This window comes from Eptatretus burgeri, chromosome 14 (genome assembly GCF_056783735.1).
Source record: "Eptatretus burgeri isolate ZD-2024b chromosome 14, Ebu_testis_v1, whole genome shotgun sequence".
Classification (NCBI taxonomy): Eukaryota; Metazoa; Chordata; class Myxini; order Myxiniformes; family Myxinidae; genus Eptatretus; species Eptatretus burgeri.
This window is the reverse complement of record NC_140974.1, coordinates 33623172-33647840: the sequence shown is the minus strand read 5'-3', so window position 1 is coordinate 33647840 and position 24669 is coordinate 33623172. Positions and strand designations below refer to the sequence as shown.

At 41.6% G+C, this 24669-nt stretch overlaps 1 protein-coding gene across 6 annotated transcripts in view; it reads right to left on the bottom strand.

The window, feature by feature from the left end:
* LOC147012940 (traf2 and NCK-interacting protein kinase-like) overlaps positions 1-24669 on the bottom strand; it is a 262159-nt gene that overhangs the window by 121415 nt on the left and 116075 nt on the right. For all 6 annotated transcript variants that reach the window (XM_085854314.1, XM_085854315.1, XM_085854316.1 and 3 more), the window contains 6 exons: positions 22182-22312; positions 21901-21955; positions 20411-20489; positions 14657-14832; positions 6690-6753; positions 6359-6461 (listed from right to left, as the gene is read on the bottom strand). In XM_085854314.1, coding sequence (XP_085710440.1) covers positions 6359-6461; positions 6690-6753; positions 14657-14832; positions 20411-20489; positions 21901-21955; positions 22182-22312 — 608 coding nt within the window. The remainder of the gene's footprint in view (positions 1-6358; positions 6462-6689; positions 6754-14656; positions 14833-20410; positions 20490-21900; positions 21956-22181; positions 22313-24669) is intronic.

Sequence of the window (24669 nt, the reverse complement as noted above, 5' to 3'; positions counted from 1 at the left end):
TTGACTGCAATGTCGATAGAACCGGAAGTCGGTGATAGCTACTTCCGGTCGCTTCGCAAATGTCATAAGAAGACTCAGCGTCATCTAGAGTCCCCAAAACGACCCTAAAATCGTAAAAATCGGTTAATTATTAGCGGAGAAAAGCACGGATTAAGTTCAGGGGGTTCCGGAACAAAAATGGCTCCCCTCAGGTGGAGTCGAGGGGTCGGAAAATTTGACCTCCATCATTTTGCGATTGTAAGAACCGAAATAAACCCGATAAAGCAAAATAATCAATTTTAGCACGAAAATCCTATGGGAATAGATTTCACTAGCAAAGTACCCGCCCATGGGCGGGTACAGTTATCTGTTGAATGGCGTTGGTCCCGCCTCAATCGGATGAAATTGAGAAATTGACGTTATCCGGTGACCTTGACCCCGTGACCTTTGACCTTGACCTTCACCTTGATCCCCTTATGTCCGTTCCCAAGGATCACATATGCCAAGTTTCATCTCATTCTATCCAATAGTTTGGCCGTCTATAAAGGACAAACAAACATGAAAAATTGACGTTTTAGTCAATTTATGACGTCATAACTCGAAAACCGGAAGTCAGAAGTGAATGGCGTCAATCAACTGTGTCATTTCATTTTGATTATCTGTCGAATGGCGTTGGTCCCGTCTCGATCGGATGAAATTGAGAAATTGAAGTTACCCGGTGACCTTGACCCCGTGACCTTTGACCTTGAACTTGACCCCCCCCATGTCCGTTCTCATGTCCCAAGGATCACTCATGCCAAGTTTCATTTCATTCCATCCAACGGTTCGGCCGCCTATAAAGGACGAACAAACAAACAAACACACATACATACATACAAACATATTCTATTTTTTTAGTATAGTAGATACCACGCTATTACGCTAAAACAACAATTTTCTGTTAGTTTTGTTAATATGACTTTTGTCGTTTGCTGTTGAATGCACATTTTGCAAAATAAAGGAACAATAACCGCATTATTGTCTCACAGGGTTTCTACCATTCACATTCTGGGCAGTTAGGACGAAATAGGTCCATAATTTATGAAGTAGTAGTTCCATTGGTGGCAATAGGTGAGATTTTTAGCATCAGCAAAATTTCATGACCTTTTGACCTTCTGTGACCTAGTTATTGAACCAATTGTTTCAAGTCGCATATCAATTTGCAGAGGGGTATAATATTGACATTTTGAGTTGTAGTTCGTGAGGCTATGTTTGGTGGTTGTAAAGTTATAATAGATTTTGTTTCTCTGACCCCTAAGAATTTGACAAGAATTTGTCCTCACCTCATCATGTTCAACGAGAGATAACCACCAATAAGCTGCTCCCTACAAAGGTCTATCACGTCAATTTATTAACTACAGACAAAAGGGCTATTAAAAAAACACCATGGGAATTTGCCCGCCCAGGTGATACCAATCCGTCACATTTCGGGGTCTGGCTCATGGACTATAAGCAGCAAAGATCTGCTCTGGATTCAGGTGGAGAAGGATTGTTTTACCCTTCTTCTATGTGGAAATGCATTATGTGACTTTGTCGTGCTCCTCATGATCGAACAGCCATCATAAGTTCAACATCCACGTCTTTCTAACCAATATCCTCCCTCATCTAACAGCATCATCATCCCAATCTAAGTCTTGTGTGTCCTATTTATGGCGGAGGACAGTACAAATGAGTACATAATGTTTACTCTCACCCACCTCGCTGTTTTGTAATAAATTTAGCAGGTAAAAGTCTGGTATTTTTGTTTATTTAATCTTGTATTTATCATATTTACATGTTTATTTCAGTGTTAACATGCTTTGCAAATATATTTACATGTTTATTGCAATTGTGATATGTTTATTTTTAGTTGCTGCCCACCTTCCTCTATTTTCTCGAAGCCCAGGAACCGAACCCGACTTTTCCCATTGGCCCTTGGTTTCCACTATCGCAGCATTTTCCAGGAACCTAACTTCTGCGATATTTGAGAGTTCACTCACTGTATGTTGTGCAGCCTGTGTAACCTGGTGTTTCAATTTTTTGTTCACTACCTGTATCTGGTACGTTTCTGAATATTGAAAGATCAAATTACATTGTTACAATCTGGGGCATTGAGCCTGCTTGAAAATTTTGCTCGACCAGAAGGTAAAGTGAGTTGAGCAAGCCTGTTTTAAAGTGAGCTGCAAGCCTTTTTATGTGAACAAGTCTTCTTCCAATGCCGAGAGAAAGTCTACACCCCCTTTAAAAATTTTGACCTTTTGTTTCCTTGTAGCCTGTAATGAAATTACAATAATCAGGCTTTTTCCACCTTTACATACATGTCGGAACCCTCAACTTCCAAGGGAAAAACAAATTCTACAAATTTCAGAAAATTAATGAAATATACAAAACAAGAATATCTTGGTTAGATAAGTATCCACCCCCTGAATTAGTACTTGGTGGAAGCACCTTTGACAGCAATTACAGCTGTGAGTCTGTTGGGACAGATCTCTACCAATTTTGCACACCTCGACTGGGCAATCACAGCATTTTCCTTGGGGAAAATGGTGTTCTTTGGGTGATGTGCTGTGTTGAGTTTGTGCCAAATGTTACGTTTTGCATTTAGGCCGAAAAGTTTCATCTTGGTTTCGTCAGATCGCAAAACGTTTTGCCCATTCTTATGGAAAAAAAAATTTCAAGCTCAGTCAAGTTGTGTGGGGAGTGTTGTTGGACAGCAATTTTCATGTCATGCCACAGATCATCAATTGGATTTAGGTTGGGGCTCTGACTGAGCCATTCAAGGACATTTATCTTTTTGTTTCTTCGCCACTCCAGTGTAGCTTTGGCTGTGTGCTTCAGGTCGTTGTCATGCTGAAGGGTGAACTTCCATCCCAATTTCAGCTTTCTTGCAGAGGGCAGCAGGTTTTCCTCTTGAATTTTTCTGGATTTTGCTCTATCCCTTTTCCCTTCTATCCAGACAAGTGCCCCAGTTGCTGCTGATCTGCTGATGAGAAACATCCCCATAAAATGATGCTGCCACAACCATGCTTCACAGTAGAGATGGTGTTCTTTGGGTGACGTGCTGTGTTGGGTTTGCGCCAAATGTTATGTTTTGCATTTAGGCCAAAAAGTTCCATTTTTGTTTCGTCAGACCGCAAAAAAATTGCCACATGGCTTCAGAATCTCCGGAGTGGATTTTTGCGTACCTTAAACAGGACTAAATATGGGATTTTTTGCACAATGGCTTCCTTCTTACCACCCTACTATACAGGCCAGACTTGTGGAGTGCTTGGGATATTGTTGTCACATGCATACAGTGACATAAAGTCTTTGCCATAAAGTCCTGTAGCTCTTTCATCGTTGCCATTGGCCTCTTGGTGGCTGTCAGTTAAAAGCTAGATGTTGGGCTAAATTTAAATATTTGTAAATGCATATAAATGAACGATTAAAATTGATGGTTACATGTTTCAGTTTCGTTTAGCATTGATCGGTAAATAGTAACAATATTACCCAAGACCGGCAAAGCCGCAGTAGACCGGCGAAGCCTGCGAATTATCACAGACGAGAAAAGAGTTTTGGCCAATTGAAAACGCTCCACAAACTTAAGGAATTGAAGTTTTTAACTTTGAGGTATTCAAACTTTGACAAGGCCTTCACCATGACCATAAAGGTCAAGGTCACCAAACTTGGTATCATTTGATTTCTCTCACCGGGTACTATACGCCTACTTAAGATCGGAGAAAAAAATTGTTCAGATTCGGCATGTCATCGCTACCAAAAATAATGTGATTGAAAAGCTACCAAATCACCAAATATCAGATTTGTGATGTCATCGCTACCAAAAATGAATCAAAGTCAATGTGTTATTGCAATGCGACAAGTTTGAAGAGTAGAGTGTGAAGTCGTTATCACAATGCAAAACTGAGTTCAAGAAGTGTGATATGCATATTTTGCAACATAACAAAGTCATAATAATGAAAAGGCTGTAGAATTATAAGCATTGGTTTCGCTGATACACCTCTTCGTAAATAAATATGAGTGAGAGGAGAGGAGAGGAAGCATCTCCTGTGCAATTCAAATTAGGCTCAAATATCATATCTCAAGCGATTGCGATTGAAAGTTATGGCACACAATAATGACTGACTGTGACAGTGGGAGATACATACATGTAACCACACTTGCGGCAGGTCAGTTAACTTCCATATTTATGCCTTAATGGTGAAAAGAAAGCTGATTTTTGTAAGAAGTTGATCTGAGCCATTATGAGCCTAGCCCTAGCAACCACCAGCGCCATCAAAAGTTTGGAGGGAACTAACCACAAAAGTTGGAGACATCTAACGGCAAATGCAGAAATCGATAAACGCAAAATAATCACAGTGCCTGATACTCACTCTGTAGCGAAACGCGTGTAAAGTAATCGAATGTGTATATTAGTTCAGACTTTTTACTGGCAGAGAACTGACTGAGAATTGAAAAAATGATCGATTTGTTTGCCGTTTGCGAGGGAGAAATACGCTCAAAAAAGCTCTATTTACGGGGAAAACTGCCCGCACACACATGATATTGTTAAAACATCCTATGAACAATATTTAGATCGCCTGCGATTTTAATTTTGCCCTACCGCCATAAATATCAACAAGCTTTTTCAATAAATTCCATTTTGCCAAGTAATAAAATGGTGGATTTTCATGAATTGCTCAACAATCGAGGTTGGATACCAAAAAATTGATTTCAAATTTGACAAGTTTGATGATAAATTTGAGGTCACCTCCTCAAGTGATCGACCAGCATTACAACCTGGGTCTCACTCTACAGTTTTATCTTTGATACTTAGCCACAACACCGGCTTCGCCGGTTATAAACAACTGCTTGTTGTAATGAGCTAATTTTAAATTTAGATGGCAGTATTGTATTGCAAACTGCCTGGTAAGATTCGTGATGGTGCTGGAACATTCTCAGACGAAAACTCCAGTTTGGACTGGAATCGTATTTGCTGGAAGACACGGGATTATTTTGTGTTATGATATAAACCCGCGAGAACGAGGTGTAGGAGGGGTGATATGCAACGAGCTGTGTGTTTCCATCGACCCCATGCTCAATTTAACTCTGAGTGAACGAGGTGTTCATGTCCAGAGTGATTGTTAATGCATGCAGCAGATCATAATCAGGTTGTTTAAAACTCATTAAGATTGTGCATCGGGAAAGATTTCCTTTGAGCTCTTTAGATCAATTTTGGGGATGGTCATCGTACGAGAGGACATGGGAATCGAAGAATCGACAGTGCCGAAGGACGAGGTGAACACGCGTGAGTTGTGCCGGCAGGACTGGGACACTGGGCAGCGGAAATAACTCAATGTGGGAATTGGAGTTGGACATTGCATGTAATGGTGAACTTCCTCATTTGACTTTGTATCTGTTTGTTTGAAATACAAGTTGCAAAAACGTTATTCTGTTGATGTGATCATTGTAATGCCACTCAAAAGTCACAGACACCTATTGACAAAGATTCTATTTGAGTGGTAGCTGATCTGTACATTCGGCCAAACTCGTGAAGCTCAAAGCTTGGTTGTAGTCAGTAGAGGACGCGTTGAGTCCAGCACCACGAACCTCATACGCACACCATAGGGAAGGATATCCGGAAGGCGTGTGTGTATCTACCGCCCTTGACAATGGCCTCTCTGATCAGTCTCCTCCTTACTTGGTCATCCAGTATGGAGGGACGGCCTGATTTAGGCAGAGTCTTGGTGGTAGCATGCATCTTCCACTTCTTATTGATTGTCTTGAATGTGCTCTCAGGGATATTCAAGGCCTTTGAAATATTTTCATACCCATCCCCTGATCTGTGCCTTTCACCAACTTTATCTCCAGAGGTCTTTTGAAAACTCCTTGGTATTCATAGCTGAGTCTTTGCTGCAAAATGCACTACCTAACAGAGGAAACCTACAGGAACAGTTGATTATATTCTAAAATAATCAGAATCACTGCAATTTAACACAGGTTGATGCCAATTAATATGATGTGTGATTTTGAAGTTGATTTGTTGCACTTGAGCTAATGTGCAATTGCTATTTTAAGGGGGGGGGGGGTGGACACTTATCCAACCAAGATAATCCAGTTGTCTATTTTCAATTAGTTTTATGAAATTTGTAGAGGTTGTTTTTGACTTGGAACTTGTGGGTTACGATGTGTAAATAAAGATGGAAAAAGTCTGATTTAATGCAATTTAATTCCAGGCTATGAGGCAACAAAAGGTGAAAAATTTCAAAAGGGGGTATAGACTTTCTATAGGCACTGTATGTGAACGGAAATGAATGAGCAAAATTACACCAAATTTGGTGGTTAGGTCCAAAACTTGTGCTCCAATCCCAGGCCCTTTGATCACCTGTTCAATGGAAGATGGTGGTCGAGAGTCTTGCAGAGAAACTTGAGGCTTCGGGACTTGAGGCCTGTTTGGAACGTTTACAATGCCACGGAAAGTGGATGGCCTGAAAATCAAATGACATGCTTCAATGTTTTGCAGTGGTCAAGCCATTTTAATGATCGTTATTATCATTATATAACTTTCATCCATTTTCAGAAGTAATTTTAGCATAACTGCATGAGTGTTGATGATAATGATATCATGATGATGATGATGAAATATTAAATCGAGCAAATTGGTTTGTAATAAGCTTCGTCAAAGTCTATAACATTCTGTCTTCTGTAAAACTCACATTGGATTGTGCGGCATCTTCTGATTATCATCTTCATCACTGCCACTGCATGCGCTTTCAGCTTCTGTAAGTGCATTGCAAATGTGCAAAGGTATGATGAATGGTTCTGTAATATTTCACAAAAAACACCCATTCAACTGAGTCAAAGGTACATTGATCGAACAACTGGTTCCCCATACATCATGTTCTTAAAGATATAAACCAACTGCATCCATTACATTATCTACACAAGTTCATTCCTACTCTGGGAGTTGATGCAAGATGAATTAGCATTTTGAATATCATATTATAATGCACTTTGTTGTAAATGTGAAAAGTTATATCAATCTGTTTTTCCTTGGACTGTCTAAAAATATTTATTTCACATTGATTTAAGGCTCATTGAAAATCTCTTCACAAAAGTCATGCACAAATCGTTTGAAAGTGCCAATTGAGCTCACCCAATAATTTTGCATCCAGCCAAGCTCATCTCCAAGCTCTAAGGGCACTCGGTAGAGCGCATACCTCCGCCATGCAATGGCTGATCCACGAGAAAATATTGGGCCCAATACATTTTTGAAATATCATGCTATATATCGTTTTTGGCTCAATCTCTCAATAGTGAAGAATCACTTTAGAAATTAAATAATTATCGGATCTAGATCTTCACCAAAATCGAACCAATTTGTCAAGGTCACACACCCAACCAGTCCACCAAGTTTCATCAAAATCCATCCACAACGTTTTGAGATATCGTGTTATATAGCAGTTTAGCCATATCTCTCAATGGTGAAGAATCATTTCAAAAATTGTCGGATCCGGATTCAGATCTTCACCAAAATTAAATCAATTCTTCCTTGTCACACACCCAATGTGTCTACCAAGTTTCGTCCGAATCTGTCTGCAATGTTTTTGAGATATCGTGAGATACAGAATTTTTCGCCCTATCTCTCAATGGTGAAGAATCACTTAAAAAAATTCTGGTAGTCAGATCCGGATCCAGATCTTCAGCAAAATCTAAGCATTTTGTCCTTATCACACACCCAGCCTGCCCACCAAATTTCAGCCAGATCCGTCCACAACTTTTTGAGATATCCTGCACACAGGCAGCCAAATAGACAGACAAACAAGAAAAAGATGTCATGCTTGCATCAAAAAAACAGACAAAAACAAAAACGTCATGCGTCACGATACTTGCAAAATCCACCCCCCTCTCCAAACGTTGCCATGGATACATCAAATTGTTCATATCATTAAGATTAAAATCGACAATCTTAATCAAAGCTCAGATAAATCGGATGAAAATTGATTATTTTTCAGATTCAAGTTGATTTTCGAAGTTTGACCTTGAGTTGATATTTGACATTTTGACCTCAAAAATAGTTGATTTCCAAATTCAGTGATGCACTATGCAATTGCTGCTTAATACTGAGGTGAATCAGATGAAAAGTGACAATTTTTCAGAGGAAATTTGATGATTTTGGAAGTCTGACCTTGATGTGACCTTTGACCTTTTGACCTCAACAATATTTGCTTTCCCAATTCAGTGATGGACGATCCAAATCCTGTTCAACTTTCAAGTTAATAGGATGTAAATTGACAATTTTTCAGTTGAAAATTGATGATTTTAGAAGTTTGACCTTGAGTTGACCTTTGACCGTTTGTCCTCAAAATCAATAGGCTTCTCAGTTGAGACAACCTTGACAACTTGGTAAAGTTTCATGACGATTGGTTTATAATTGTGACCTGTAGGTGATAAACAGACAGACAAACAAGCTGGTCGGCGGTGATGGGTTGCCTAGCATGGAAACTATAAGATATAGAGCAAAATGGATGTCATATAGCGGATAGGGAATCACCTTAAGATTATGCATATCAAATCTCATACAGTTCCATCTACTGATAACTACTCGGTATCCATTTGAATGAAAAGTACCGAAAATGCGGTTTGAAATCGGAAATCCCCAAAGTACGAGGGGGGTGCTGTGGGTGAACAAAGATCTCAATCGAAAATCCGGCTCGATTGTTTGTGCACAATGTATTCCAGAAGATTAGTGTGAATTTTCATGACCATCCGACCATAACCCTAGGAGGAGTAGCATTTGGCGCGAAGGCACCTCCAGCTCTCGCATATTATCGATTTTTGCACTAATTGACCTTTGACCCCTGACCTAAGCGAAATCGGTCAATATGTCCTGAGGCAAAGTTGTAGTACTCTTTGAGTACCATGAACCTGCAAAGTTTCATTTGTATCGATGCACTCACCTGGTCGCTAGGGGGCCTTCAATTTTCGCCAATTTTCGCGCATACCCTAATTGTAGGGGGCGCTGCAGGTAAAGTATTCCATATATTACAAAAACCGGAATATATTTGATAGAGCATCACCTGTAGATCATTCATGACAAATTTCATAACCCTACATGGGATAATGGCTTTTGGAATTGATTTTGCGTGAACAGTACCGATTTTGAAGGTTTTTCGGTTGTTGCTCGGGAACCAAAGCATCCCTAGCAACCATCACAATTTCCAAAGCACGAGGTCATAAGATGTACCTCCAACCCGAATTTGGTCAAAATCCGCCCACGTTTACTACCAATTATGCTGATGACAAACGAACAAACATCCAAAACATCCAAACAAACAGACAGAATTACTGACAATAAGGGTCACCTATTTCGGCGACCAAACAAACACACAGACAGAATAACAGTCGAATGACCAATATAGTTGAAAAATCTTAGATTTTGCAAGTAACAAACAGACAGAGAGGGGTGAAAACGTAACCTCCTTCACCTTCGATGGCAGAAGTAAAAAGGTGAAATTATATTCACCTGCCAACCTGCACCAGAGTACTTTGGTCCGAGGCCAGCATGTTTTCGAGCAATTAGGACATTCGTATTAACTACAGTCCTGTGACAGAAGTTGATAAATGAAAAACTGGATCAAAAACCAAGATGAAAACACAAAATGCTGTATTTAAATGCCAAGGAGAGATGCGATTCACACAGCACACAGGGCTCTTTGGAAAAGGAAACTATTGACAGATTGCCATGCAGTTCAAAAACCACATTTCATTGTTTTGGAAGAGATGATGTGCATTTTTCCCAGCTTGTCATGGCTTCTTCCTCCTTGTTTTCTTTTCTTTCTATTTTTTTAAATCAGGATCTAAGGCTCATAGTGGAGATACCACACACATCTCATACATCTGGACGTACAGACAAATAGGTGAGACACAACGTGGGACTGTTAGACAAGACAAACACAGACGCTGAGCTTGGGGGAATTGACGTCACTTCCCGAGGCATTCTGGCTACCAGCGACGTCCTAACAATGGCGCCGCCTTTCTTACCGCACTCAGTGGGATCCTTCTGAATGAGGAAGTTCCTCCTCCCAACGGATGCCCAATCTATGGTGATTGGCCATGCTCTTATCCTTTTAAATGCTGAACGTCAAGCAAGCAAGCAGCACATGCCATTTTTAAAGTCTTTGATATGACTCAGCCATGGTTTGAACTGTTGACCTCCCAGACTCGGAGCAGACAACATTTGCACCCCTTGGTGGACGTCCCCCTTAAAATGACCAACAGCATTTGTATAAAAAGGAACTTGTAACCAACTCTTGAAGACTCATTTAAACCACCAATGATTTATCGCATAAACAAAGACACTGACTAATGATGATTGGTTTCTCAGATATCACACAGTCCGGACCCATATTTATGAAAAAGAACCTGAACGCAAAACGTTGAAACCTCTCCAAGACATGATCGACAAGGTTTATCATGTGTAACGGAATGGAAAGCTCAAAAGTTTATTATTTTGCGATTGTGTGCAAACTATGAATGAGAAAACACAATTTGAAAAGCAAAATAATGATTTCGAAATTGCACCTTGCTCAATCATTTTCCCAGGTTAATAAGAAGACTCATCACAGTCCTGATCCTGCGAATTGCGATGAAGAGATTAAAATAAATGAATAAAGCTTTTTTCTTTTTCAATTATAAGGGATTGATGGATGTTAATTACATCTTACATTTACAAATGAATCGACTTTGCGTGTGATTCACACGTCAATGATGTACAAAACGTTTCAACACAAATTTATTGTATAAATATAATAGCTGGCTGTATTTACAAACACTGATCGAATTGATTATAACGCACTGTTTCAAAAACAAAGAAAAATTAATTTTACAGCCTTTTTGAATGTAGCGTAGATACAATCAGGAGTGTTCCCTTGGTGGTGGTGGTGGTGTCGGTGGTGGTGATTCATTATTCTGCGGACATTTTTACAAGTGCAGACAGAGCATTCATTGGTGCTGACGAAGCACTCTCGTGGCCAGGATCTACATTGGGTGGTTTGCCATTACCTTCTATCAGAGCAGGAATTTGTAATTTGTTCAGCGTGCCGGCGATAACTCACCAACTCCTCACGGATGGCATCGTGGGATGTTTGAAATCCACCAGGTAATGCTAGCACACGAGACAGCTGGCTTAACGTCCATCCGAGGGACGGCATACCTTGTGATGCAGCGCCGTGCATACTAAGCACCGATCCGACAGCGCCACTTGTCAGACTGTGTTCCCTTGAATCATGTTCAGACAAATGTGGTTTTAATGACCCACCAATTAACTTATCAATATGGAGGGATTTATGATGAAGCAATAATGACTCTTAAAGTGTCATTTTCTCCAATTATGTTTTTTTAGATTCTCAACAACTATTATTTTCCCCCTAACTTTGGAGCTTTTCTTCAGGTTTGTCACTATTTCATTTTTGTGGATAATTTTTTACTACGAGAAATCTCTTATGTGATTGTACATCCGGTTACCTTTGCCACTGAAGGTGGGCAGGGGTTATGTTTTCACCCGTCTGTCTGTCTGTCTGTCTGTTTGTGAACAGGATATCTCAAAAAGTTGCGGACATATTTGGATTAAATTTTGTGAACTGGTTTGGTGTGTGGCAAGGACGAATTAATTCGATTTGGGTGAAGATACGGATCCTGATCCGACTACTAGAATTTTTAAAGTGACTCTTCACCATTGAGAGATTGGACCAGAAATGATACATAGCACGATATCTCAAAAAGTTGTGGACGAATTTGGATGAAACTTGGTGGACATGTTGGGTGTGTGACAAGCACAATGCGATTAGATTATGGAGTTATGGGTCCAGATCCGGCCTTTCAGTGGGATGCAAAACGTAAACTGTTCAGCCCGGCAGAGGTATGCACTCTCGTGCGTGCCCTTCTAGTATGTTCCTCATGTGTTCAGGGAGTTGGGGTGGAGAGAGGTGGTCGATGGGGGGGGGGGTTTAGTGAGGCATTCACGGGGTGCAGTGAGAAAAAGGTTTAGTTCTTGATGGAATCCATTGTTTTGATGGAGTTAATAAATTAGGTTAGTTTCACTCCTTATATTCAGAGGTGATTTAAAATCTGAACTAAAAATTGTAGGTTTCAATGAGTCTTGAAAAGATGATTATAAGTTAGCTGTAAAAGGTTACAGTCACACCACAGGTACAAACACCAAGGTGTGCAAGCGCTATTCAAAATGAAACTGAACAGGGGGCTTGTGAAAAGGCTGTGACCAGCTTGACCAAAAATAGCCAGTCCCTGGCTGAAGGTCTAGAATGTGATTTTACAACTGCAAAGCGACGTGTGAGTCACGTGTGAATTTCACAGAGACGCTGTGCTGCGCATCTCGTGCTGCTCCTCAATAATTAAATATATCGTCCACTTCATGATTTTTTTTTTAATCCAATTTTTGTGACATCTTATATATTATTTCCGAGTTTGTGGTTTCGTGTCGCGCTATCTTCGACTTTGTTCTGCGCTCGAGTAACGTGATATTCGGCTTACATTATCTCTAAGACCATACGAGGTGCATGGTACAAAAAAAAAAGTAAATAAAATGGTTCTGAAACAGTGAAATCGTATTCCACTTACTGCATTAAAGTAAAATTACTACTGATACTCTGCATCAGTTCCTTTCTCAAACACACCCACCCCAACATGTCACACATAGCGCGGGTTATGCTAGTGAGATTTGTGTCACAGATTTGGAAGTCAATCGAATTTCCCTTTTGCTAGGGTAACGACCTGGCTGGGTGTCAAGGTGCTTTGGTGCTGGATGGCAGCTGACAAATTCTCCCATTGCTCGGAAACAACATGGCCATTGGCCAAATTCAGTCACAAGCAGCATTCCAATACGACTCGTGCGGGACAAGGATATTATGACATATCAATGTACCTTTACATTAATTATCAGGACATTTGCAGACAATGTACAAATCAAGTCTGAGCAAGGGATTCAGTTGGGGAAGACTGAACAGGGTTTGAGCCTCGACTTGAAGAGCATCGAAAACAAAGTAGTTGGAATTACATCTTTTCCTTTGTTTCTCATTTGTGTTTAACTGTGTCTGCTTGATTCTCATCTGTTAGCCTATTGCGCTTCTACCATTATTTTTCTCTCTTAATCCCGTTGTATATTCTTCATTATGTGCATTTTCCTTTGAGCGGTCTATCTTGGGTTTGAATCTTGACCAAACTATAAACTGCCATCCTGGTGTATCGCATATGCAGGAGGCATCGATGTTAAGGGGAAGTTAAAGATCGCATGATATCTTTGGCAAAAAGTAGGTGAGTTATCTGCCTTGACTGACTGCGGGAATGCAACGATAAACCACCCAGCACAACCAAACTGCCCGGTATAACCAAACCACCCAGCATAACCAGAACATCCAACAAACAAAACCTGTCGAGAATAACCCTTGCCAAGATCCGGCTGCACTCATGCACTTTAAAGAGTATATGTCAATCTCGGTGATGATGATGATGATGATGATGATGATGATGATGATGATGATGATGATGATGATGATGATGATGATGATGATGATGAGTGATGATGATGATGCCCCTCACAGTGAACTTATTTACATCATTGTTGCTCTCCTTTGTTGTTTCTACAACCCGTTACCAATGTTTTAATCCTATCACGACCTCGACAAACACAGAAGAAACATAATTACGTTCATACATGAACTTTATAAAATTCATTAAAATTGCTGAATTCACCTTTCGTGATGAAAATGTTATTCCACCAACGACCATGAGTTATGACGGTAATTGTATTACAAAATATTCAATGAAAACTCAAAGAAGAATAAGAGAAACGCGGCCCCCTATATTAACAAATACCCCTGTCGATTCGTTAGAAAACTCGTTTGTAATGATTCACACTCGCTCTTTATTAGAGGGTTAATCAACTTACACGAGATCCCAACAATAGAACTCATCCAATAGGAAGCACAGACGATTTTACCCTCTGGAGCTTTTCATTATCCGAGATGGTACCAAAGTCCGTTTCCCTCCGCAACCACTAGGTCGGCGTAACGACCCGAAGTAATGGACATGTGGCTGTGATACTTTGTTTGATTAGCCCTGAAGTGAAAATATTTCAATTCAAATGTGACCGTATAAATGAACACATGTAAGTCGTTTTGTTGAGTTATCAGAGGATGATCAGTGTTGCATGTTTGAGGATGTTCGAGACATCTCATCACAGAGAGTTTGCTGGAAAAAAACAGCAATAACTAGAAGGGCACTCAGTAGAGCGCGTACCTCCGCCACGGAATGCCTGATCCACGAGAACATATCGGGCCAATTACATTTTTGAAATATCATGCTATACAGTACTATAAGGTTTTTGGCCCGATCTATCAATGGTGAAGGATCACTTTAAAAATTCTCGAAGTCGGATCCGGATCCGGATCTTCACCAAAATCGAATCAGTTTGTCCTTGTCACACAACCAACCTGTCCACAAAATTTCCTCCGGATCCGTTCACAACTTTTTGAGATATCCTGTACACAAACGAACAGACAGACAGACAGACAAACAGACAGAAAAAGGGGTGAAAACATAACCTCCTTCAATTTCGCTGGCGGAGGTAATGACCTTTCATCGGATTTGGATGCAAGTGGTTTACCATTGGCATTGGGCTTCGGCTGATGCCGGCGGCCCAGGTGATCTTGGAGCTGGCGGCGAATGTGGCAGTCGTGGAGATCGCGTACAAAAGGATGCTTGAGCAGAAGGTCAGTTGGTGGCCTTTGCCTGTAGTCTTTCATCAAGCACGTCTGAGTAAACTGCTGAAAGCGTGGGGACCTGTGGGTTGCAGTTTGTGAGAGGGAAGGGGAAAGTGGAAGTGAGGGTATGTGGTGGGATGATGTTGAGGGTTAAAGGTTGCCTATATTCAGCATTGTATAAAAAACCGAGACCGAGTCAAAAGCCAAGTTGGTGTACTTATCTTTATGACATGAATGAGACTACTGTATAAGTAAATGATGATTATCATACAGGAAGTAGTGAACATTTTTGGGCAATACTGAGTGGTATAATGGACACCAGCTGGCAGGCCAACCCAGTTGTATGTACACTCACCTCTAACCTGTCGAACCTGGGTTTGAATCCCGACCCAGCTATAAACTGTCATGGCGGGGCATCAATGTGTGTGTGTGTGTGTGTGTGTGTGTGTGTGTGTGTGTGTGTGTGTGTGTGTGTGTGTGTGTGTGTGTGTGTGTGTGTGTGTGTGTGTGTGTATATGATCACTCAGATGGATGCTAAACTGGATGTCCTGTCTGCCATCATTAGTTGGTGTACATTAAAGTAAAGCAGGCGAGTTATTGCCGACACTGAACAAATTACACATTCCTGCACCGACTGCCTGCTGGGAAGGCAATGGCAAACTATCCAGTATAACCCTTTCCAGGAAACTACTTTGGCAGCACCAATGCTCTATAAAGAGCACATGGTACACCTCATCTTCGTAATAATAATAATAATAATAACAATAATAATAGACGTAAATTCATCAAATAGGTTAATCCTTACCTTACCTCCGAATGTCTTCCTACAGCCTTCAGATCCTTTCTCTACACACATCCCACTTCAATCCATTCTCCATCACCATGCGGTTAAGTGTAACACTTCCTCCATCCCATTCTTTCATGCCGCTCTTCCACGAGTCTCAATTTTGGATAAAGAAAATGATAATATTGCAACGTGTATCACATTTAACCAGACCATCTAATTGAAAATAAGCCCAGGTCTGAAGTCCCTGAAAAGGTGTATCACAAAAAAATAACGATAAGATCTTGCCAAATAACGCGCTTCGTTCATCAAACCAGGGCACACAATCAAACACAGATGTTCACAGGCAAGTCGGTATCGATTCGGCGTGGATGGAGATTAGAGATTGCAATTGAGGTAAGATACTTGAAAGATGCTTTTATAGGGTTACTGGAATGGGGAAAGAGCAGGAAAGATGGGTATGTGAAGAATTCAGAAGGGCACGTCATAAGGGAAGAGTTTTGATTTTGGGAGATTTTTACCTGCCAGGGATAGATTGGGTACAGGAACTGGGAAAGGGCAGAGCAGATGAGGATTTTTGTTGATACCAAGTCCAGGTTTGCTTTTTGACCCAGTTTGTATAAAAGCCCACGAGGGGGAGTGTGGCATTGGACCTCTTTTTGAGTAACGATCCCAATATGTTGGAGGTGGGAGAGCATCTAGGGTTTAATTGTGACCACAATGTAGTAAGTGTAACTCTACTGTTGAGATGTGAAGGCCAGGATAGCAGTGTGAGGCTATTGGATTTTAGCATGGTAATCTGAGGGTATGAGAAGTGATTTAGGAGCTTTAGATTTGGTAAAGTTAATCAGTTGGCAGTCTGCATCGGAGAAATGGGCAACCTTCAAGGAGCAAATGTGTACGGTGCAGAGTCACTATATTCCAGCGAGGTGTAAAGGTAGAGGTAGAAAGAGACCAGGGTGTTGAGCAAAGAAGTAATAAATAATAATCATTCCTTTCACGCCATGAGATGCGTAGGGCTTCCAAGGCTGTTTCGTTTGACTAAGGAGCACAGTCCGAGATTGGTCGCCACTACGACACAGGATGAGCTAAGAAGTACGTGGTGTGATTTGGGATCAGTAGAAGGCAAGCATTGGTGGATGATGAGGGTAGGATGGCAGGCCTATTAAATATATATTTTTTCTTCTATATTAGTTCAGGAACAGTCAGGGGAACTTCCAATAGTGAAGAGTATCTATCTTGGGGGTGAGCAGGGGCTTTTTAGAAGAGATCCATGTATGATTGGAGGATTTGAAGAAACAGCAAAAAATTAAGGGACGATAAAATCTCTAAGGCCAGATAATTTGCATCCTAGATCATTGAGGGAAGTGGCAGAGCAGATAAGTGTGCTGTTAACAAATATCTTTCACAACTTGGATTGGACGATAACAAATGGAACACCACTATTTAAGAAAGGTTTCAGAGAAGAATTGGGGAACTTAGGACCTGTTATCTTGACTTCAGTTTGAGGAAAGGTGTTGGAGACATTAATTAAGGAACAGAAAGGGAAACATTTGAATAATAATTAAAGCTCGTCAGCATGTACTTACCAATAGTGTAGTCGATAGTAGAAAAATCGTACAAATTATGATACAAGCATCAAATTTGGCATTTCTGTTCTGCAGGGCTTTCTGATCAAATCTGCCTGATTGGCCATTTGAAAATCCAAATTTTGAAAAATTTGAAAAAAAAATAACTTCAAAAAAATTTGAAGTCACAGCTGGCTGAAATTCTTGAAGCGCAAGTGAACATCCCAGACAGAGAACCAAGGGGAGATGCGGTCATCATTGATGGCTCAGCACTTATCAATGCCCGACCTCCATGCACTTCAAAGATATTTGATGACTATGCTTAAGAAGACATCATCCCAAAGGTGGAATCCTATGGTGCAAGGTACGAGAGGGTGGACGTAGTGTTTGATGTGTACAAGAAGTCAAGTCTGAAGTCCGAGGCAAGGTCGAAAAGGGGGCAAGGAATCAGAAGAAGAGTGACAGGAACCAGTAAGACCCCAAGTAACTGGAGAAGTTTTCTTCGAGATGACAGCAACAAGACTGAGCTGTTTCACTTCCTTGCGGAAAAGATGTGTGAAGCACAGACGACATTGTCACAAAAGGAGAAGATGTCATTAGCAACACAAGGAAGTCAGTGGATGATGTGTCACCATGTTGTCATGAAGAAGCTGACACTCGAATATTTGTACACGCCAGGGATGCAACGACGGATGGTAGCAAGTCCATTATCATTAACGCTAATGACACGGACGTACTAGTCATAGCAATATCTGTACTGCCATCCTTACAGGAACTAGGTCTTGAGAACATGTGGATTGCCTTTGGCCAAGGAGCCAAGGCGTGATGGATTCCAGTCCATGAGGTAGTTTCTGCAATAGGGCCTGAGAAAGCCAGAGGGATCCCATACTTCCATGCGTTCACTGGATGTGACGTCATGTCTGCCTTCTGCGGTAAAGGGAAGAAAACGGCATGGCAGACTTGGAACGTCTTTGATGATGTTTCTGAAACATCCACCGATCTCAGCCAGCATCCAACATTGATTCGTGATTTTGACTTTTTTGAAGTTTTTTTTTTTTTTTTTTCAAAATTTGTATTTTCAAATGGCCAATCAGGCAGATTTGATTAGAATCCCCTGGAGAACAAATGTGCCAAATGTGATGCTTGTATCATCATTTGCATGATTCCTCTCAAAAATTGCTGTTATCTTGCCCATCTACAAAGGGAGATGATGTTTAAGAAATTGATTGGAGTTATTTGAAATAGTTTCTGATTGTGTCGATGAGGGAAGTGCAGTGGATGTAGTGTATCTGAAGTTTCACAAGGCTTTCTAGACTTTCAGAATAGAAGGTTGTTTTCTCAGGTGAGGGCTTTGGAGTGGCTGGCAGAGTAGCGAACTGGATTGCAAGCTGGCTTAGGCCCTGTTTATAGAACAAAAATTGGGGATCATGGGGCACCCCGAGATCATCAAAGGTGACCAGAGAACACTTCTTATTTACTCATTGGAATGCAAACGAAACTCGTGGCACCATCAGTTTGGCCCACCTTTCAACGTGTTCTCAGGGCACCTCGAGGTCACCAACAAACGCAAATGTTTGCTGAGGGGCCTCTTCACCTGGAGTTTAAACCGGAACTCTGGTGAAAGGTCCATCACCTGTTTTTGCACGTCGGCCGTTTCATTTGCAAGATTTTCATGACTCATCCAGACATCACGTTTCATCTTCCAGATGTAATAATGATAGTAATCCAAAGTGAATTATATCTTTTTGTGCTCAACCATCCATTGATTTGATGTTCTGGGTTCAATATAAGGACGATTTTTAATTGTCCTCATATCGAACCCAGAACATCATATGTTTAAATTGTACGACATCATACATCATCATACATAAATCGTATATGTGACATCACACATTTTGAGTGGAAGACATTTGGGTCACTTTTTTCTGTGATCTATGAAAGCTCACTGTTACAGCTAAAGGCAATCTCAGAGCACCTATTTCCGTGTGCCCTGAGATGATCTTTGTTCTATAAACACAGCCTTAGTGATAGGAAGCAAAGAGTGGCTGTGAGTGGGAGGATGTCTTGCTGGGAGGATGTAAGTAGCGGGGTACCTCAGGGATCAGTACTGGGACCATTATTATTCATTATGTATTTGAATGATTTGGACCATGGGGTGAAGAGTGGGATTTCCAAATTTGCAGATGACACAAAGCTTGTAGGCAAGGTGGATAGCAGAGGGGGTGGTGAACAGATTCTGGAAGGTATTGATACTTGTAGAGATTGGGCAAAATATTGGCAGATGGAATTTAACCTGAGCAAGTGTAAGGTGTTGGGGATGGGAAAGAACAATGAAAATAGAGATTACATGATGCATAGAGTATGTCACACAGAAGGATCTGGGGGTGGTAATATAGATTGGGGATTAAGCACACAGCGCAGTGCCAGGCAGCTACAGGTAAAGCAAAAAGGGTTTCAGTTGTATTTGTCGGTGGATGCATTAGAAATCAAGAGGTGGTGTTAACACTATATAGGAATTTAGTGAGGCCTCATCTAGAATGGTATGCACTATATTTTGGTTACCACATCTGAGGAAGGAGAAAGCTGCCAGAGAGAGGGTACAACATTGAACTACTGGATTGATTATGTAGCCAGGTAGACAGACAAAGCTATGAGGAAATGTTGGAGGAGATATGACTTTATACATTGGAAAGGAGGAGGTTACGAGGATGTTTAAGATAATGAAGGGTGTGGACAAGATGGATGAGGTGGAGTTTTTCAGCAGAGTGGACAATGTTAGGACCAGGGGCCAGAGCTTAAGGGTAAATAACATGAGAGTTAGGACAGTTTTAAGGCAGTGGTCTTTCAGTTGGAGAGGGGTTAATGCATGGGATGGTTTCTCTGGAAAGGTAGTGGCAGACTGGCAGTAAAGGGAATGGAAAGGTTTAAATGGGAATTCGATAGGTACCTGGATGCATTGGAGATTGAGGGGTATGGAGATATTGGCAGGACTTGTGGGTACCATAGCTTGTAAGTGGATGGGTAATGGATACTAGGGCTGGTGCAGTACAGGCATGATGGGCCAAATGGCCTCTTCCAGAGACAAAGCTCCTTGTATTTGGATTTCTCAGCACACCAATAACCATTAAAAAGTGTTTGAGGTTTGGAAAGTACTTTCCAGTTTGGTGTGCCACTCGACTTGGAGTCAGGCCAAGTAGAAGCTTTGGGAAATAACACGCTCAATGTTCCGACAAATCCCCTTTCCGTACATTCCATATTTGCTGAAGCATTTTTCCTCCAACCGTTTCGACCCAAAATAAACTCACCATTTTTTCCCTTTGAGGTGAGGAGGTGGGTCTTTGGGAATGAGGAAGAGTGCACGCATGGGATGCATGTCGCAAAGAGCTGTGGACAGTTGGATGACATACATGTTATGGTCAGAGATTGTGAGATGAACATCTGTGAACCAGCTTGGTGAACATCTGTCCATTTGCCTATTGATATGCAAATTGGTTTCATCAGCTGCAGTGGCAAATACATTTGGAACTAGTTTTGTTGTGGATTTGTAAACATTAACCATTGTTGGAAGTCAGCTCTAGTTCTTTTGCCCACAAACAACTTGTTCAACAACCGATTAATTTTTTTATTATGCACTTCAAGCCATATTATCTCTGATGACTGGCTTCCTACCAAGTCCAACAGGATGGTGCAGGGGCAGCACACTTGACTTTCAGCTGTCTATTTTGGGTTTGATTCCAAATCCAAGACTACAAACTGTGGGATTGGTGCTTCGCAGGTCGGGAGTTTAATCACAAAGTGCTCTGTCTCTCAAATGGATACTAAGCCTGGTGTCTTGTCTCCTTGCTTTAGTTGATGGATGTTAAAGATCCCATGGTGTCTTTTGCGAAGATCAGGTGAGCTATCACTGGCACCCTGAACAAATTACAAATTCCTGCCACCTTCAGTGGAATGTTAGACCTGGCCAGCCAGGTCATCAAAGATATTGCCACATTGGCAGACGCCACAAAAAGGTGTGATTCGAAAGCCTGGTGTTGGCTGAACAGTTTGGGTGGCTGGCTTGGGATCTAAAGGTTCTGAGTTTGATCCCCTGTCGGCCGTTGAATTAACACCAGGTGGGGTTGACTCAGCCTGTCATCCTTCTAAGGTCGGTGAAATAAGTACCAGTGTACTGGTAATAGAGGCGTTGCATTAGCGGTACAGCCACACCCTCAGCCAATGAAGATACCTGCAGCTTTGTGCTGCGTATGAAGGAGGAGGAGGTGTGATTAATTGGGGCCATTAAATTAGTAGTAATGGTAGTAGTAGTCATCACAGAAACTTCTGAACTGTTAGCCATAGAGCCCTGGAAATATAAATTACAATGGCATTCTCATCAAAAGTTCAGTTAGAATCTCAGGCCATTTGTGAAAGCTGTTGAAGCTGATCCAAACTCGATTGTCGTATCGTCCATAATAACCTTCGGGACAGTCATCAATTAAATGGAAATCATTAACGATTGGTTTTGGCTCGTGAGTGCATGTCGCACTAACTGAATGGAGGGACAGAGTTTTATGAACAGTTGTTTGGGTTTTGTTCCATGTCCACATGCCTCGGCTATGCTGCTCATTACATGTTGGGTGATTTCATCCAATCAGAAGCCAGGGACATCATGTCTTGCCACATGGTTATCTCAGTCACATATGGAGTGAACTTAGCCAATAGCCTGTGCACTATGAGCAGATGACTCAGTTGGACAGAAAAGTCAGTGAAGTGGTTTGCAAATACAGTTCAGTAGTTAAATCTTGTTTTTACTCACGTGGCACACCCTCCGCCATTTCTATCGCTGTTATGCCCAAAGACCACAAATCACTCTGTGGAAACAGTAATATAATAACAATACAAAATATAATAATAATAATAATAATAATAATAATAATAATAATAAACACAATGGTGTTGATGATAACATAAAATGTTATATGTTATAATGATGGCAGCAGTTATGATTTTAATGATAAGAATGATTGTTGTAGGAAGAGAGTACACTTGTAGAAATTCTAAGCATCTTGCCGTGATGTTCATATTTGTTTCTCTTACCCGATAGTCATATGTGGCTGAGGGATCCTTTTCACAAACAATCACCTCTGGAGCCATCCAATATGGCGTTCCAATGAATGTGTTATTTCGTCCCATCGTGCGATCAAGTTGAGCACTCACTCCAAAATCCACTGCAAAGTATCACACAGAGGGATGCAACCACCACACTGTCAATAGTCCCCTTGCACAGAGATTGTGTCCCCTTTCCACTCCACACCAAGAACCCGATCCAATCGGTGATCGTTACATCACATCATCATGGTTACACGCATCCCTTGATTTACGGAATAGAAACGTTTTTGAAAAGTTGCACAAAAACTTAGATTCTATTTGTCGAGCCCGATTTTCCCATTGACTTCCATTAAATTGTGCGGTTGTGGAAAAACCCAGGGGTGTCGCACTCAACACATAAGGGATCCTTTGTTTTGATAGCTCAACAGTAATTGTGTTTAGTTGTTACATTTCCCCTCATAAGAGGGACAGGGAAAATGCGTTGAGCATGTTTGGCAGGTTCATTCCCCTTTGTGATTCTCCACTTTCCCGAAATCCATCTCTTCATCAATCCCTTCCAATCCCCACCTCCTCCCTCTCAAGCCTCTCCTTCCTCGCACCTTCCTCTAAAACTCCTCTCCCCTCCCTCTCAACCCTCTCCTTCCCTGCACCTTCCTCAAAACCCCTTTCTTTATCAATCCCTTCCAAACCCTCTCATCATCAATCCCTTCCAATCCCATCCCCCCAATCATTAATCCATTTTAATCCTTTTACCCATCTCTTTTAAACCTCTAATGCCCTGCACTTTCCCACAACACAAACCATGCACACATGACAACATCCATGCATTACATTACATTACAATACACACATTCAAAGCCATTGCTGCACGAATTCTGCACTATTTCTGTGCTATGAGTGATGGAAAGCACAAAGGGAACAAGGAAAGAAGAGAACCCCATGGCGGCTGTACGATGGTTATTGCACCAAACAGCTGAGCAGCTATGGGCCTCGCATGCCTGGTGTTGGCTTCATGGTTATGGTGGTGGGCTTGGGATCCTATGGTCCTGAGTTCAAATCCTGCTTGGTTATTGAATTAATACCAGGTGGGGTTGACTCAGCCTGTCATCCTCCTGAGGTTAGCACAATGAGTTCCAGCTTGCAGGGATGATTAAGCCATTTGAGTATTCTGTGCTGGAGTGGTGACCTGTTCAGGATTGTGCCCAATAGCCCAGGAGTCTGCTTAGGCAGCACCAATGCTCCACACAGAGTATGGTTGCAATGGATTTTTTGGGGGATGGGCCCCACGTACCAATGGGAATGCGACATGCGTGGGCCAAAGGGTGTTTGGCAACCTTCGCTCCCTGAAGACACGCCTCACACCGGACCCAATAAAAGAAAGTACGCTCCAAAGAATGGGGCTGACTTGCAACCAAGAAATGGAACAAGAGACCATGAGAGCCTGCCTGCCTGCTTGTGTCTGAGAGCTGCTGGCTTGGTCTGAGGGATGGAGCAGGACAAGCTGCGCCAGAGCAAGTCTCCATGGGCGAACGGCAGCACAAGTTGCATGGGATGCAGTGGCCTTACATACTGACCTAAACAATCTTTCCTTTACCCCTCCCTTCTAATTCATCGACTTGAGACAAAAGAGTGAGCAAAAGAGTTATCAATGATTATCCACTTTATCCGTCTGGGTGAGAGCATTGACACGCATATCACACCTTTCTTCTCAAGCTGACATTGCAAATGCCGCACCTCTCCTGACACGTCAAACCACATTATCCTCCCTTTCCTCATGTTCCTCCCTTTCCTCCCTGAACTATTTCTCTCTTTGTCTACCCTTCTCTCTTGCTCTCATTTCCCCGGTGTGACTGAGGTGCTCCTGTCTTGTGTGTAGAAATAAGTCAACATTGTCTAACTAAGGGATTCTTTATGTGCATTAGGGCTAAGTTTTGTTCTTTGCGACACTGCATTCTGTATCAATTTCCCACAACCCAAACCATGCACACATGACAATATCCATGCATTACATTACAATACAATATACACAATCAAAGACATTTATGCACTAATTCTGCACTATTTCTGTGCTATGAGTGAGGGAAAGCACAAAATACTTGTTCTTGTAAATTGATGATGGTGATGATGATGTCTTAACTGCTTTCTAAACTGTTTCCCACCTGCTTGATTGTCTGTTTCTACCATTGGTTAGACATAGCGTGTAATACATAGATGGGAGGTTGTTGTACCCCTTTGGTTCGCTGCGCCAGTATAGCTGACATCCCACCTACAGTTTCGCTCGGCCATACATAATAATGAGATAAAGGTGGGAAGTCGAAGGCATGGTTCCCCATCTGGGATGGGCTAAATCACCGGGAAGGTAACGCAAAAGTTGTTAGTTGGGACCCTACCAGATTTTGTCACCTCAGATGGCATCTGTGGTTGCTTAGCAACCCATCGGGTCGTGGAGTTATCCGTGTTTCGGCGGCTTTTGGGT